The 15,113-nt window shown below is 48.0% G+C and overlaps 1 protein-coding gene across 4 annotated transcripts in view; it reads right to left on the reverse strand.

Annotated features, from left to right (window-relative positions):
• Positions 1-298: 298 nt before the first annotated feature.
• Positions 299-15,113, reverse strand: part of LOC142566166 (uncharacterized) — an 88,109-nt gene continuing 73,294 nt past the window's right edge. The window contains exons 5-6 of one of the 4 annotated variants that reach the window (XR_012824987.1): positions 1,174-1,331; positions 299-594 (exon numbers count right to left, since the gene is read on the reverse strand). Coding sequence is in view for 1 of the 4 variants with exons in the window: in XM_075677015.1 (XP_075533130.1) it covers positions 540-594; positions 1,174-1,224 (106 nt within the window). In the remaining 3 variants the exon portion in view is untranslated. Of the gene's footprint in view, positions 595-1,173; positions 1,332-2,745; positions 2,872-8,786; positions 8,799-15,113 lie in introns of those variants that run through there. The other 3 variants (XM_075677015.1, XM_075677014.1, XR_012824995.1) reach the window with 3 other exon arrangements.

Below are 15,113 nucleotides of genomic sequence, written 5' to 3' on the forward strand. Positions count from 1 at the left end.
CCATCACGGCACTCCATGTGGTGGGTTGATCATTCTGCTGCATGTTGGTGAGAATGGCACTTGGAAATTTTCTCGCAGCGGGAATGATGTGATGAGCATACTTAGGCTCCAGGGATAACAGTGCTGCTCTGCTCCAACTCTGGTGGCACGCTGATAAAAATTTTGACAACACTTCGTCTGTGGTAGGCTGAACGCTCACCCTGCGCAGTTTCCCACGACATGCCCTCCCCCCCCCCCCATTTCACCGTTCATTACTCTGTTCTTCATTGTTGCTGATGCAAAGCTCACATGTGACACAGGTTTTATTCAACAAACCGTACATGTGTTGGCAGCCATGAATTCTCTTTATATGTGCAGGCTCGTCCATGCCGTCTCTGCACAACAAGCTGTATGTCAAACAGAATAGCACCACATGCAAGGCAGGATTAAGGGAAGCTTGTTCCCACATAGCAGGGTAATATCATCAGCAATGTGGGAACAGGTTTCCCCTAAGCCTGCCTTGCATGTGCAGTGCGCAGCTAGCGCCTGCCCATCTTCTTTCACAAGGAGCCAGGGGTGCAGTGGTTTTTCACTGAGTGACTGGGAGTGTTGAACCTGCATAATAGTGTGAAAAGCTGGTGAGAAAGCAAGTTATGAAAGCTGTTCCTTAGAAATTTTTACCTTGGAAAACAATAAACATCGCAGTTGTGCCGAAGCAGCCAGAACTAAGCTGTTTGCCAATGAGCATTAGCAAACTAACCTACCAGTACACACGCGTGCATCAAGAACGCTGACACGAACATGGTGGCAGAATACATGAATATAAGTGTCTCGGTACTTAAATTTTACGATTAGAGATTGCCCGTTTTGCGATAGAACAATCGACACATTTACGTCGCGATGCGAGATGCGCAGTAAAAGTAGTTCGTGTAACGAGAAAATGCAAGAACTACATCGGTTCTCGACACTTCGACAGTTCTCGACAGCGCTTAAATCAGTGAAGACATGCGAAGACATTGCACGTTTTTCGATCGAACAGTCGGCACATTTGCGCTGCTGCCGATGACGCTACGCAGAGTCATGAAATCGTTCTGGTAACGCGACAATTTGAACACACATCCGTGCTCAACATCACGCCGTCGCTTTGGACACATGCAACACGCGACGGTATTGCTAGAAAATAAATGCGCTTACCCTGCCAACGATGACCACCCGGCTGTCGGCAAGAGCTTTGAGGCGCGGTTCCTGCAACCATCCACTGGTGATGTAATTGTGAGCTTCCAAAGCCTTGTAAGAGTTGAGCTGATCTCGGGTTATAAAGCTCGTTCCATGGACGAGGTAGTCCTTAATGTCTGCGAAATGTACACGTGGCAAAAGATTAACGTCGCACTTCACTTCTGCTTCGTTCAAGTCGAGAGGGTCCACACCGCGGCACAGGCACGCCTTTTCCTCATAGCGCGACTTTTCAGGCTCTTTCAGACCACGCGCGTACGCGCTTAACCACATGCTGAGCAATCCACAATAGGCGCAAGTCTTCTGAACACTTCACTGCACCGCTTTCTTAGAAAGAAGACCAAAACAACACGCACAGCAAAGCACCTTAGTAGTAGTCCTACGATGGCATTCGCGCTCGCGACCATGGATATGGCGACTGCCGCGCCGGCCGCTAAGCACCCCTTGCGGATGACGTCACGGGAATACCTGCTATAAGAAAACATCGGTATCTCAGTGGTTCGTGCCTGACTTGAAAACTTTGTGTAAAGGTTGTGTTTTTTACTTTATCTTATTTTATTCTTTATTTTATTTTATTTATACATACTGCAGCTCGAACAATGAGGCTATTGCAGGACTGGGATGAACAACAAACATACAAACTTTAATAAACAAGCTTGCGTGACTTCTTTCAGTAGTAGTCTCAGTGAGGCTATTGCCTCACTGAGACTACCACTCCTCATCCAGTCCACTCCTCATCCCAGTCCTCACAATAGCCTCTGTGAGGCTATTGCAGGACTGGGTAAACAAGCTTGCGTGACTTCTTTCAGTGGTAGTGAACGGATGTTGTCCGGTAATGAATTCGAGACCTCAATTGTAGAGGGAAAAATGTTGAATTTAAAGGAATCTATGCGGGCAAAAAAGGTTGAAATATTTAGAGCATGGTGACTGCTTGTAGATGAGGGTTTGGGAAAAGTCAAATAGTTATCTAGAGAAGAGGGACGAAGAGAATTGATCAACATGTGAAGGAATATTAGGCATTCAAGCTTGCGACGCTGTGCAAGAGAAGTGAGAACAAGTAGGGGAAGAGAGTTAGGGGGCGAAAAGTCCTTGTCATATCTGCTACAAACAAAACGCACTGCCTTTTTTCACTGATTCTAATTTTTTGACGTCACAGTGTCTGTATGGATTCCATACAACGCAGCCATATTCGAGGATGGGGTGAACGAGGGTTTTATATGTTAGAAGTTTAGTTTCTTGAGGAACAAGCCGCAGCTGTTGCTGGAAATCAAAACGTAACTGCGCATAGAGTTCTGCATTCTGCTGTCCATGAAAATGGCCTTCTTTATACTCCAGTTAACAGAGTGACAGAGCAGTCAAGGTTGTGCATCGCTTTATTATTATTATTATTATTATTATTATTATTATTATTATTATTATTATTATTATTATTATTATTATTATTATTATTATTATTATTATTATTATTATTATCTTCACAACTCTCAAATTGGGTCAAAGTGGAACGGTGTCCCTAAGGTACGCCGAGGCAGTTCAGTGCACTTATTTACCCATCACTCGTTTTGCAGATTTATCTGTTATTCGTCAATTCCAGATCTCAATACCTCCTGTGTGCGTGGGTCTGGTGGGTCTGAAGTCTCAAACAGCTTCAAGGAGCCACTAGAAGAGAACCAAAGAATACATCGAGGTGAAAAATTGCAGAAATTTGAGTAACGCCTGCATCGAACATCGTGAAAGCGATCAAAGTTTGCTGAGTAAATTGTAAAAGTCACTATGAGGTGTTGAAGATGGCAAAAAAGTATCGCACGGAAGTGATTGTGAAAAGTTCCGAAGATTTATAAGGTCGCTGCGGGGGGAACAACAGTACCCCGTATAAGCACGAAACTTTACAGGCATAGATGGGTCATTCTAGTCGGCCGCGATGATTTTTAATGTAACGACAAGCAATGGGATAATTTTAACATTTGACATATACATCAAGGTTGCGTTCGAAGCCGAGAACGGATGAAGAGAATGCAGCTAGAACCGGAGAGCGCCGCAGGAAGAGAAGAGAACCCGAGTCACTCAGGTCGCTCGGGAGCGCATCCATAGGGCCTCTTTGATTTATATTCACTTCTTGAACCAATTATTGACAACTATGTACGAGTTGACGAAGTTCCAGTCAGCTCGTCACCAGCGTGCTTCGGGCTCCATGCATCGAGAGTATACTGCGGGTGATTAACCCAGTTTAGCAAGTGTACGTTATAGAATGCCAAAAGTTTTTTTTTTCTTTTAGTTATCATAATAATATCTGTATTGGTACTGTACTATGCAGTGACAGTGAATTCGTTGCCATGGATGTGACGTTTTCCTCAGAAAACATATCCCAAGAGAAGGCCGTTCGAAAGAAAGGAACTTAGCCCGTCACAAGCCTCTACAAGCGTGTCCTGAGAATTATCCAGCTTTATGCTGCGGTTGGTTAACCCAGCTGGACAAGTGCACGTGATGCAATGCCAAAAGTATTTTTTTTTCTTTTAGTTATCGAAATAATCTCTGTATTGGTAATATACTATGCGGTGGCAGTGAATTGTTTGCCATGGATGTGGCGTTTTCCTCAGAAAACATATCCCAAGGGAAGGCCGTTCGAACGAAAGGAATTTAGCCCGTCACAAGCCTCCGAGAACCATCCAGGTGTCCAACTTGTTGCACGCCTCCTGATCCAACCTAGGGGCACTTTTTTCCGCGCACTTCAAGTCAACTACTGCGCCGCGCCATGTCATCTTCTACCGAGAATTGGAACTCTCCTGAAGCTCAACTGGCTCCACTGCGAAGTGAAATCGAAAAGCACGGTGCAAGCGGCGCGCCCTGTTCTCAAATTGAGGACGAAAGCGCTGCCGTCACTGAACTGCAGTGCAGAGAGTCCAGCCAAATCGAACACTTATAGGGTATAGTGGCGTGAGCAGTGGTGTCATGTGCGTATATAGAACAGAGAGCGCGCTTCACACATCATCTGCACCGAGGAAGACCGTTACATATATATAGAGACGAAGAAAGCTGTGGTAGGCACGCTGAGACGCTATGGGCGGCGCGAGCCGTGGCTAGCCGCTGCTGGCTGGAACTTGGGCCTGTTGACTCGGACATGCGGAGCCGCGCCGTTCTGCACAACGCCTAGCAGAGGTGAATAGACCGCAACGAGTATCGAATGCTGCAGATAAGCGTGCTTTAGTGCTTTAGAGGCAGCAAGGAAGGGGGGGGGGAAGGAGGAAGGCGAAGCCGTCACTAGAAGATGTTTGTAAATTAAAACCTGACACTGTCCTTTGGTGCATTTTTGCCTACTAACGGTTGCACAAATCTACTGGCAACTCCTTTCTTTGTTTACTCGATAAAATTCGACAGAACATACTTTACGATGACTGTCGAAGGTAATGCGTTTAGCATTGAATCAATATAGCGAGCCAACGCACTGCCACCGTCGAAAAGAGTAATGTATGAGGCGTGTACTGCGACGAGACTCCGCTTTCGCGCTTCCCTAAAATACTCGGCGCCATCCAGCGCCGAGTGCAGCTCCGAAATGCACGGCGCGTCGGTGCGTGCGAACGCTGAGAATTGTACACTTGCTTGTCGCACACCCAGTTGCATATACTCAGTGACCAAAGTTGGCAAGAGGTTTATTGAAGAGCGGCACACACCGAGTGTCTTTCCGAATACTAAAAGCAAGATTTTCTAGTGAATATCTGGCCGCTGTTACTAGTAAGAAGTTGTACAAAGATCTTGTTGATGTATTCTTGCCTGTACCGTTGTATCGTACAGTATTTGTTTTAGGTTCAGAACGAGATGTTCTTAAGAGAGTTAAACGAATGCCGGTAAGAGCTTCTGTTAAATCTTTCTTTTTTCAACTACATACAGGCACTCTCCCAGTGAAACCGTGGCTGCAAAGCAAAGGCATTTTTGTACCTTGGTCTGTGAATTGCTTTATATGCAAAAAACCGGAGACGATTGAGCATATCTTTTTGGACTGTCATGACGCAGTGTTTTTGTGGGATATTCTAAAACGTAGCCTTAAAAAGGAATTGCCGTTAAGTGCTTTCGGGATACGCTTCCTGCCATGCGCGGAACCAGAGGGAGTGCCTGTCGATCTGTTAATGCTTCTGTGCATGCACAGTGTGTGGCGAACGCGTATGGATATTAGGCATGAGCGCATTGTTCAGACCCCAGAACATGAATACTTCATTGAAAGTGTGTTATATATACGCGAATTTTTCTGTGCACAGAGTAATCCTCCTGATTGGCTAATTGCTTTGGACAAAGTGACTAGCCTACATCGTTCTTATCTCATCACACTGATCCGGCATTGACTAGTTGTCTTTTATGGCCATGTACTACTCACATTGTATTTTCTTTTGCCAAGCCGGTAATACAAAAATAAAATTTGTGGCGCAACGTGCTGAAGTGTCGGGTTGCTCTGTCCTTGAGGAACCCGTGCGACGTGGGTTCGATGCCGGCCAGCTTCTGATAACTTTAAACGATCTTTTTTTTTTTTTGTCATTATAGAGTGGGGCACTTTCCCAGCGGCACATACCTACTTACCCATGTTGGCTTCATAGACGTCCATTAAAGGTCAGCACACACCTACTGGCACATACCCAATGACCCAAATTGACATCAAAGAGGTTCATTGAATGCCATGCACAGACCGAGTGGCACATACAGTGCTCCAAGTCGGTGTCCAAGAGTTTCATTGAAGAGCGCTACCTACCCGATACCGCATCTACAATGATCCATGTCGGCGAGAAAGAGGTTCGTTAACTAACAGCGGCACGCATGTGCGCGTTTCCACATACTGAGTGACCCAAGTTGGTCCAACAGTTGGTTTCGAACCGTGTTCCCTAAGCATAGCAACCCGATGCGATTTGACCATTTGAACCCATTTGACCGTGGACTATACCGGCCCAGTGACCCTGATAGGCGGGAGAACGGTTATAGACGTAGATACATAGAAAGCTAGCCCACGGAAAGTGCCTGAAGTACCCTAAGAATGCTTACGCATTAAAAACTGACTTGCCTTCATTGTGGATTTCCTTCACTCACAATGAAATGCGTCGTCGCTATTATGGATGTGAAAGGCCGCTATTATGGATATGGATAGTGGCGACGCATGTGTAAGCCTCTCTTCGATTTCACTCCTTCCGGAGGAGATAGCTTTGCTATCTCACTGATAACAATTTATTGCTCCTGTTCATACTGAATTTCTGATCTATTTTTTTAATCCTTGTTCTGTTCTTCGCGCTAGTGGTAGAGTATATGCAGGTTATCCCACATAACTTGAGCCAAAGTTTTAAGCATGAAAGGCACCCCGGACGCGAGTTGAACCGAATGCCTAATGCTGGCACTGACCTAGAGTTACTCAGGCTATCTTTTATTTCTCCCTTAACTAACGGATTAGTTATGCTTAATTAATCAACTTTTTTAACTATTGGCTACAGACCCCAAGTGTGATACGCAATGTTGTAGAGCACCTTGAGGAACTTCTAAATAAATTGTTTTCAACACGATATATCTCACGTGGTCCTTTTTTCTGCGTTCCAAAGAAATCCCGCGAAATATGAAAACATACCTCTGGCGGGGTACTATCGGGCTGTTCTCAAGCGTGCGATGGATGAACAAGGTCGGCTGCAGCGAGACTGGCCAGTAATTCATAAGGCAGTAGTGTCTGCGTAGATTGCGACACCTATCGGATTGTTTCTCTCCCAGGTAAACAGCGCGGTAGGCCTACAAGCCCACAGTTGTCCGAGACGTAATCGAGTGTGCGGCCTTCAACACCAGCCTTGGACTCTCTCCCGCATTTATCCATTGTCGAAGCCCTCAAGTACGTGGCTACCGTCCATATCTAGAAAGTGCAGCGACGTTTACTCGTAACTCTCGGCGGTCATTCGCCTCCACTGAATACACGCATAATATTTTCTTTAAGTTAATAAACGAGTCAATACCGATGAACGCTTGTCGCCCTCGTGCTACATACAAATTAACCTCTTCTAAATGTACAAGCGCAAGAACAAAGGAGTAGATGAGGGGGGGGAGGGGAGGGGAGAGAAAGTACAGGTCGATGGATCCCAGCCGGAGACCGTCTCGACGTCAGCTCTCGAGCGTTGCAGCCGCCCGATGCGGTGACCCAGATGCTGGCAGCGCGCGGATCGGGACGTGGTCAGTAGGGCGCGGCTGGATCCGCCACGGGAGCTGCGCCGTGATGAATCGCTGCGACGCGCTTCCCTCCCGCGTGCGGGCCACGGCGGAGGAGCGGCGGGGCAAGCCGGAGCATCGTCTCCCTTTGTTTCACGCCGATCAGAGGTCAAGACCCGGAGCGCGTTTGGGCGTGATGAATCACCGCGAAAGGGGTTCGCCTCGCTTTTCACCCGGTGGCGGTGGCGTCGGCGGCCGCGCGGCGCGGAATGCGCTTTCGCCGCGCCGGCCGAGGGGGCGGAAGGGGAACGAGCAGCGGAGAGAAGGGCGAGACAACCCCCCCCCCCCCCACTCCCTCCCTTCAAATTACACGGCGATGCGCCCGTTGTTGTGTGCTGGGGCTGTCAACCTGGCCTAGTGGGAACGCTGAACCACACCGGATTCGCGCCAAGGTCTTGTTTACACGGCACGGCCCTCACGGAATGCCCGCGCTGCCGTTGGCGAGGGTGTGGGGAGCGAGACGCGTCTGCCTATTTCTGTATACATATATATATTTTTAACCACCCCCTTCCAACTCTTTTGGACTCTTGTTCTCTGCGCAATGGCTTAAGTGGCACGTACGCGGCGGCGGAACCGGGAGGGGGGGGTGGGGGCAGCAGCATCGGCACCCGAAGGACGTTCGAAACGGCCCCGCGGTCGACATTCGAAGCAGGAGCGCTTGTCCGAAGGGCCGAGGCTCTATCACCTCGCCGCTGCTGAGTCAATGCTCAGGTAGCGCTCCGCCTTTGCAGCGTGGCAGCGCGCGGTCAGCTGAAAATGGAATCGCCCCCGGAGAAGGTCAAGAAGGAGGGGAGCATCCCCAGAGCTGTAATCAGGGGGCCGCACGCCGCGGCCGTGTAATGGGAACGGATCGTCCGGCAGCTACTCCGGGGACACGCGGCGCTTCTTGTGGGCCGGTTGAAACCCGGCAGGTCTCAATGGGACAGCCTCGCGTGAAGGTCGCGCGGCCCCCTTTCTTCGGCTAGTGAAACACACGTGGGCCCTTTGCTCTCGCGTTAGCTGCTGATTAGTGGGGTGCCTGACTGAAACACTTGTCTGAAGATGGTGTGCTGAAGGAGGCGAAAAGGAATTTGAACATTGTCCTAAACGAGAAAGGTTATACGCTCTAGAAAAAAACTGGCGCCGATATTTTTGTAGCTGCTAAGTTACGGTATTCGACGGCTTTTACGAAGCCCTGTTATTCACGAAAAAAAAAGAAAAAGAAAAGAAACAAGAACTTCTAGCGGCGTTGACTCTACTACACCGTGTATACTTATCAAAAGCATCTGGGGAAACCAGAAAACGGAGAGTACATTAATTGCATTAAAATTGGAAATGTTTCTACCTACCGTTCATGCATGGACTCATTGAATGACCACTGAGGCAATGCACTGAGGTAAACTCAGGCAGTGCACTGTAGATGAAAAAAAAAAAACATTTATATCGTTGTGCGGAAACCTCGGCCGCGCTGATTGTGCAGCCCCAAATCTGAGAAAAATATGCGATAAAACTAAACAGCTGGGCCCGAATTCACAAAAAGCCCTTACGCTAAAAGCGTTCGTGCCAGCCAATAATGATGCACGGTCATATTAACATCGAAGGCGGTCAACCAATGAAAAACAGCCCTTACGACCGAAAAGCTTTGTGAATTCGGTCCCTGTTCCTTTTCTGTGCTATATATTAGGGCCACGCGGCCGGCAGTTACTTTTTTTATAGCGATGTGATAGGCCTGCTTTAAGAGCGGCAGCCGCAGTAACGTGCGCGAGAGGTGCAAGAGGGAGGCGACACAGCATTTCGAAGACTGCCGTGAATGTTCGGCAGGGAATGGCCGGAACAGAAAGTCCCAGGAGCGGCGCGCGCATTGGGTAAGGACCAAAACGCGTGCCCATTGGTCGTTTATCTGGCACAATGGGGCCAACTATCTGGTTTGCAAAGGGTGATGTAGAGGCAGGGTGGTGTGGCATTGCGCGAGTATTAGCAAATTTCAAATTACGCTTCAAATATTGGCATATTTGAATGACTGTTCAAAACGAACATCCGGTATTTCGTTTCTTGAACATTAATCGAATATTTCGCGAGTGTTATATTCGGGTACGCGTATGCCGGAGTTTCAGCCTTCTGGCAGCCTTCTGGCAACTTTCGCATCGCTTTGCTTGCTACGTGCTCTGCTACTTAAAAAAAAAATTCCGGCAGAAACCAACTCACGATGAACGTCGACGTTGCTGCGTTTAGTATTGAAGCAATGTAACGACACATCGTATTGCTGAAGTCTTGACTTAAGCGTAACCAACATCTCCATTTTTCTGTTACTGGCATCTTCTTCATATTTTTAAAAATTTCTTCGTTTCTCTGTAGCTCAACGTTTCTTCACTCAATGCACGCTCTGGTCCCATTCTGTACGCTTCACTTTTTTTCTCCCCACTCGGCTGCTTTTGATGCCGACTTGAACTTTCCATTGCCGGGCTTCATTTTTCTCTTGCTCTGCTTGCCCATGCATAGAAGCACCTACGCAGCGACGCATAGCCGTTATGGATAACTTGGTCAATAATATTCACATACTTAGTGTCCCGTGCCCAGTTGCACATATTTACCCAATGCCCCAAGTCGCCTTTTCTTGCGCATACACAGCGGCCAGTGACCCAAGTTGGCGTGAAAGAGGTTAGATACGAACGGACATACCGAAAAGTGCGTGAAATACCCAAAGAATGTTAATCGCATGAAAGGTCAGGACCCAACACCGGGGTAGAAAAGTGATTTCCATTTTCGGGGACGCAGGTGAGATCCTGCTGATTGATTATCTGGAAAATATCAGGACAGCAGCAGGAGGATATTACGCCAACGTTCTCCGGCCGTCACGAATAAACGGCGAGGACTGGTAACAATAGGCGTCTTCCTCCCTCACGACAACTCTCCGGTCCACAAATCTCTTCTTGACCAGGCTGCCATTCGAGTGTGTACTTTCGAAGAGCTTGACCACCCATCCTATAACAGGCCTGGCTGGCCCCAGTGAGTTGTTTTTATTCCCGAATCCGAAGAAACACATCAAGGCAACAAAGTCAGACGGCTTTAACGTACTGGAAAGTGCCACAGAGCAGTATATAGCTTCACTTGCAAGATGGCAGATTCTTCCTTCTGAGCTATCAGAATTCTTACAGGTAAATGGGAAAATTGCATTGGAGTGAGGAAGAAATATGTCGAAAACTAATTAATTTTTTTTTACTCCCATGCGGTTTTTTTTATATGCAGGTTGCAAATCTTTCTGGTCGCCCCTTACATAGCGGGTGTTTCTGCAAAGATATTAACTAATTTTTCAAAATCATTTGTAGCAGATAGCACAATTATAATCCTTGGGCTGTATTGCCCAAACAGGCGGACATTATTTTGCACGAGAAATCGAAACGCACAATCGAATAATTAAAAAAACATCACTAATTAAGTTTTAACTAATTACTTTACAGCCCATATTGCAGTTCACACACACACACACACACACATTATATATATATATATATATATATATATATATATATATATATATATATATATATATATATATATATATATATATATATATATATATATATATATATATATGTATGTTACTCAGTCTCCGCAGAAACAACTGGTATAATGAGCTCATAGGTGTCTCTAAAACACATAAACTTGGTAATAGGAGAGCGCACGATATTCAAGGTGTTCATTATAGAGGTTTAAACCATACATGACATTGAAATACATTAGGTGTTATAAACGAAGATCGCCAGAACGTGCTAAGGATTCGAACTCATTTTTTCTGCGGCAATGTGCGCTTGGGAGTGGGACGCTCTAACCAGTGGTCGATCGCGCAAATATCGTGCTTATTAAGTTGTGTAAGGTTTTGGGTGCCACGCATGCAGATCGCGAGAGCGGTGGCGATTGTACATGCAATTCGGAGGCCGTAAAAGCCATACCGTATGGAACGAGGACAACGTTGTGCGGATCGGAAAGTTGTTGCTACCCTGTTGTTGTATATACCCTGTGAGCACCTGCTGCTGTCGTGCCCGCTCCAGAGGAATCCCTGGAGTTTACTGATGTTTTTTTTATTTTATTTTATTATTTGAACCTCAAGGGTCCCTGGCGGGACATTACATGAGGGATGGTTTCCCGACATGGTTTCCCGTAAGCTTTCTTATTTCTTTTTTCTATTTTTAGCTGGGCGAACAAGGAACAAATTTAGACAGCGAATGGCCTCTGCTAGCCTATAAGATCCCAGCTATAGGATCCCAGCACGGAGGCCACCGTGACGGAATTAATAAACTGCACGCTGTCGAAGACTGCGCGCGCGCACAGTGGGCTGTCGATAGATACGCTTCCAGGGAGATTATAAAATAAGGCGACAGGTCATTTCGAACGTGTTTTCTCGTCTTTTTGAAGTATTCTCTTTGCCTCACCACACCCGTCACAACATTCAGAGGTTAACTAAACATTACAAAAAATAATAAGAAGAACAGAGTTTAGGTATCTGCAACCACAGTGTGGCTCTGCTTGCATGTATGCATTGAGGAGCTAAAACAATGACCGCATTACTGAGCGACGAAGATGGCGTATAAGCACAAAACGCTTGAGCGCGCTCCCCGTCGTTCTGCCATATATTTCCCTGCTTAGTTACAATACCTGCACCGTACCCGTTTGCTGTTGCATATCGAAACCGTTAAAAGGAGTTATGTCCGAATGAATAAGTGGCAAAAGCTTTTATATTATCGGAAGCACCACAAGCGGGTACTCGCCACATGAAGGATGCTGCAGGTCTCAGCTCCAATTATTGGCATCACTTATCGCCAGCGCTTATCTTAAACAACCCTCAGCTATCCTATGCTCACCCGCTGCAAAACCTGTAAATTGGCCCAGGCATGATCGCTATATTGCATGCATGCACAACAGCCTCACAGAGGGCAGCATTCCCGCATGGCTTATCAACTGCTAAGAGCAGCGCCAAAGCAGGAAAGAGGAGCCCTGCTTAGCGCGCCTCTTCGAGCCGCATGGTCAAGGCTTCGCGACGAACTTCTTTCAGCGAAGCCGATTGTTGGTCCAATGACGTCTTCAGTGCTGCTGGCGCTTGGTTGAGCGGCCACCTCGTGCCCCACGCTGTGTCTCGCATCGCTCGCATCGTTCACGTCTGCGGGTCGTCCGCAGTCATCGAAGCGCCCAGCAGTGCAGACCAGCGTGAGTTGTTACTCTGTGTGTAGCGCTACACGTAGGGTCGCGGCCTACTGACAGCCACGGCGAATGGCTTCCGAGCGCATTTCGCGGTGCCAAAAAGGCACTCACGGCGGTGTCTCGAGTGCCCACACGCGTCGTCGCATGCGGTCATCAGGGAGTCATCAGAGCGCTCAACGTGAGTGTTTGCGGAAGGAGGAGGGGCAAGGGACGCGGAACACCTTTGTCCGCCTCCGTGTAACGAAGGCGGGCGTGCCGGAGTGCTCGGCGTGCAAACAGGCGGCAAAGGAGGCCGGCCGAAGCGCCGAAAGGGGCCGCTGGCACTCCGCCGGGGGCCTCATCGCTGCACGACATCGTGGCGCATCCCTGGACAAACGCGGTGGCGGCTGCCGGCCTATAAATAACAGGGCCAGTTACCGAGGGCACGCATCTATCTATCTTCCCGCGGGTTGCCGTGGAGAAAGGCCCCGATAGGGTGGCCACTGGTCCACGCGGGGTCCACAATGAGCGTCCCGTGGCTCGCGCACTGCGCCGCGGTGGGGCGGCCGCCGACCCGGCTCCTGCGCGGACCGCATTGGGCACGACGTCGGCGGCGGCGCCTTGTGCCATCCCTGGAGTCTTCATTACCAGGGTCGCCTTCGTTGCCGGACAGAGAAGGGGGCTTCTGTTTGGGGACCGCCCTGCTTTTGTGCTGCCTGCGGGAGATGGCCGCAGGTGGGCCGCTACTGCGCACCGCTCGGCAAGAAGGCGCAATACGTGTAGGTGCGCGTCGACCACCTCTGCGCCCTGCGGCGAGCGGAAGAGGACCGAAGCGGGCCCAGTCTTGTAACGCTGACTCTTCCCCATCTCGCTTTCACGAGCGGTGCACCATTGTCGTTGCCCAAATGCAAAAAAAAAATGTTTGACAGCGTTACGTTTAGTGTTATACTTTGTATAATACATATGTACTCTGCTCTCGTACTTGTACCTTCTTGGAGCTGAGATCTTTGTCAGGCTTTGTGCCTTTAGTGTCAGCCTCCCATCGCTTGAAGTACACGAGAAATAAAAATTCAAATGGAAAAAGAATGAACCTCTCTTCGGCTAACAAATACTGGGCCTTCCGAAACGCCACGGCTTGCAAGCGCCAACTGAGTTTTTCGGTTGAATTTTTCTGTCTGTGGACCCTGAAAGCAAACATCACGAGTCAGTTGTAAGGAATGGCAGCAGCAATTTGATGATGAAGTGCACCTGCATAGACCTAGACAGTGAATTTTTAGACGTCAGTCGCTGTTACTTAGAAAGAACTTCTGCTTCTTTCCATGTGATACACACGTGTTCGGTGCCTCAGTAGTCTATCAGCGTTTATCTTATAATTTGTACCACACCGCTGTTGAAAGTCACTCTTTATTTTTATTGGCTTTCTCTTTGTTTTTCGGGTGCACACGTGCGTCTGATTTATATACGCACGGCGTTCGTTTCATTAAATCAACAGTTGTCAATACCGCTTCGTGTTGTATCTTTCTTCATCCCGTGTGTCATTTGCGGTAACTTCCCAAATAATGATTCACCAACTGGCCTACACCCACACTCTTCTAAGACTGTGCCTTTGTCACGTAAGCCGGAGCAATGGTGGAGCCGAAACCAGCGACGACTGATAATGACCGGGCTGCGACGACGAACCACAGACCGGATGGCGGAGAAATCCGCGACGGACATAAACGGTACTGTAAACACCCAGACGCTATAGCGTAACGATTGCCTCACAGACGTTGGTTAACGCAGAGGGTGCGAACGCAAAAAACTAGTGAGGGAGAACTTATTTCGTGTGTAATAAGTGTTGTATATTAAAGTGCGTTACAGCAGTTTAAACGACCCATGCAATGAATGTTGTCTTGGTATCGCACCTTCTGTTCATGTGTTCATTCTGCTTTCTCAAGCGAACGCAACAGGCGCCGACGTACGCTATGGATGGTCTGGTTGGCTAGCCTGGGACAGACCTTGTTCCGTTCCTCGGGTAAGCTGCCAGTGACGATGCATTGGATCTTCGCGGCGGACAGGCCCTCACGTATATTTCCCTTTTTTTTTTCCAGGAGACAAGCCCTACTGCATTGCAACGAGAGGTTATTAAGGTCAGTTAAGAAAGCGAAGAAAAGGAGCGGTAGCTGGTAATGTCCCTGCATTTGGTTCCGGGAATCACCATACCAATAATCAATTCAGGCCAATGAACAAGCAATGAACGAAAGAAGTCAACAGTCATCAGCGCCAAACAGAGCCTGAGCAATGCGCTATCCGTGCCATAATGTACATACACGAACACCACTAAACTGCCGGCCTACATACACGCACACGCTCACAAAGACGTAATCACTTTGACAGAGAAAAAAGGAAAAAGGGTGCAGAAAACTAAAAGCAAATGAGCTCGATATGCGTGCTCCGCGCAGAATTTTTCACGTGAAGAAAGTTTAAACTGCCAATGAACAAAGATCATTTCCGTTATGATGAAAACAGTCGATGAAGGAGTGAGAAAGAGC

The sequence above is a fragment of the Dermacentor variabilis genome, unplaced genomic scaffold (genome assembly GCF_050947875.1).
Source record: "Dermacentor variabilis isolate Ectoservices unplaced genomic scaffold, ASM5094787v1 scaffold_12, whole genome shotgun sequence".
Classification (NCBI taxonomy): domain Eukaryota; kingdom Metazoa; phylum Arthropoda; class Arachnida; order Ixodida; family Ixodidae; genus Dermacentor; species Dermacentor variabilis.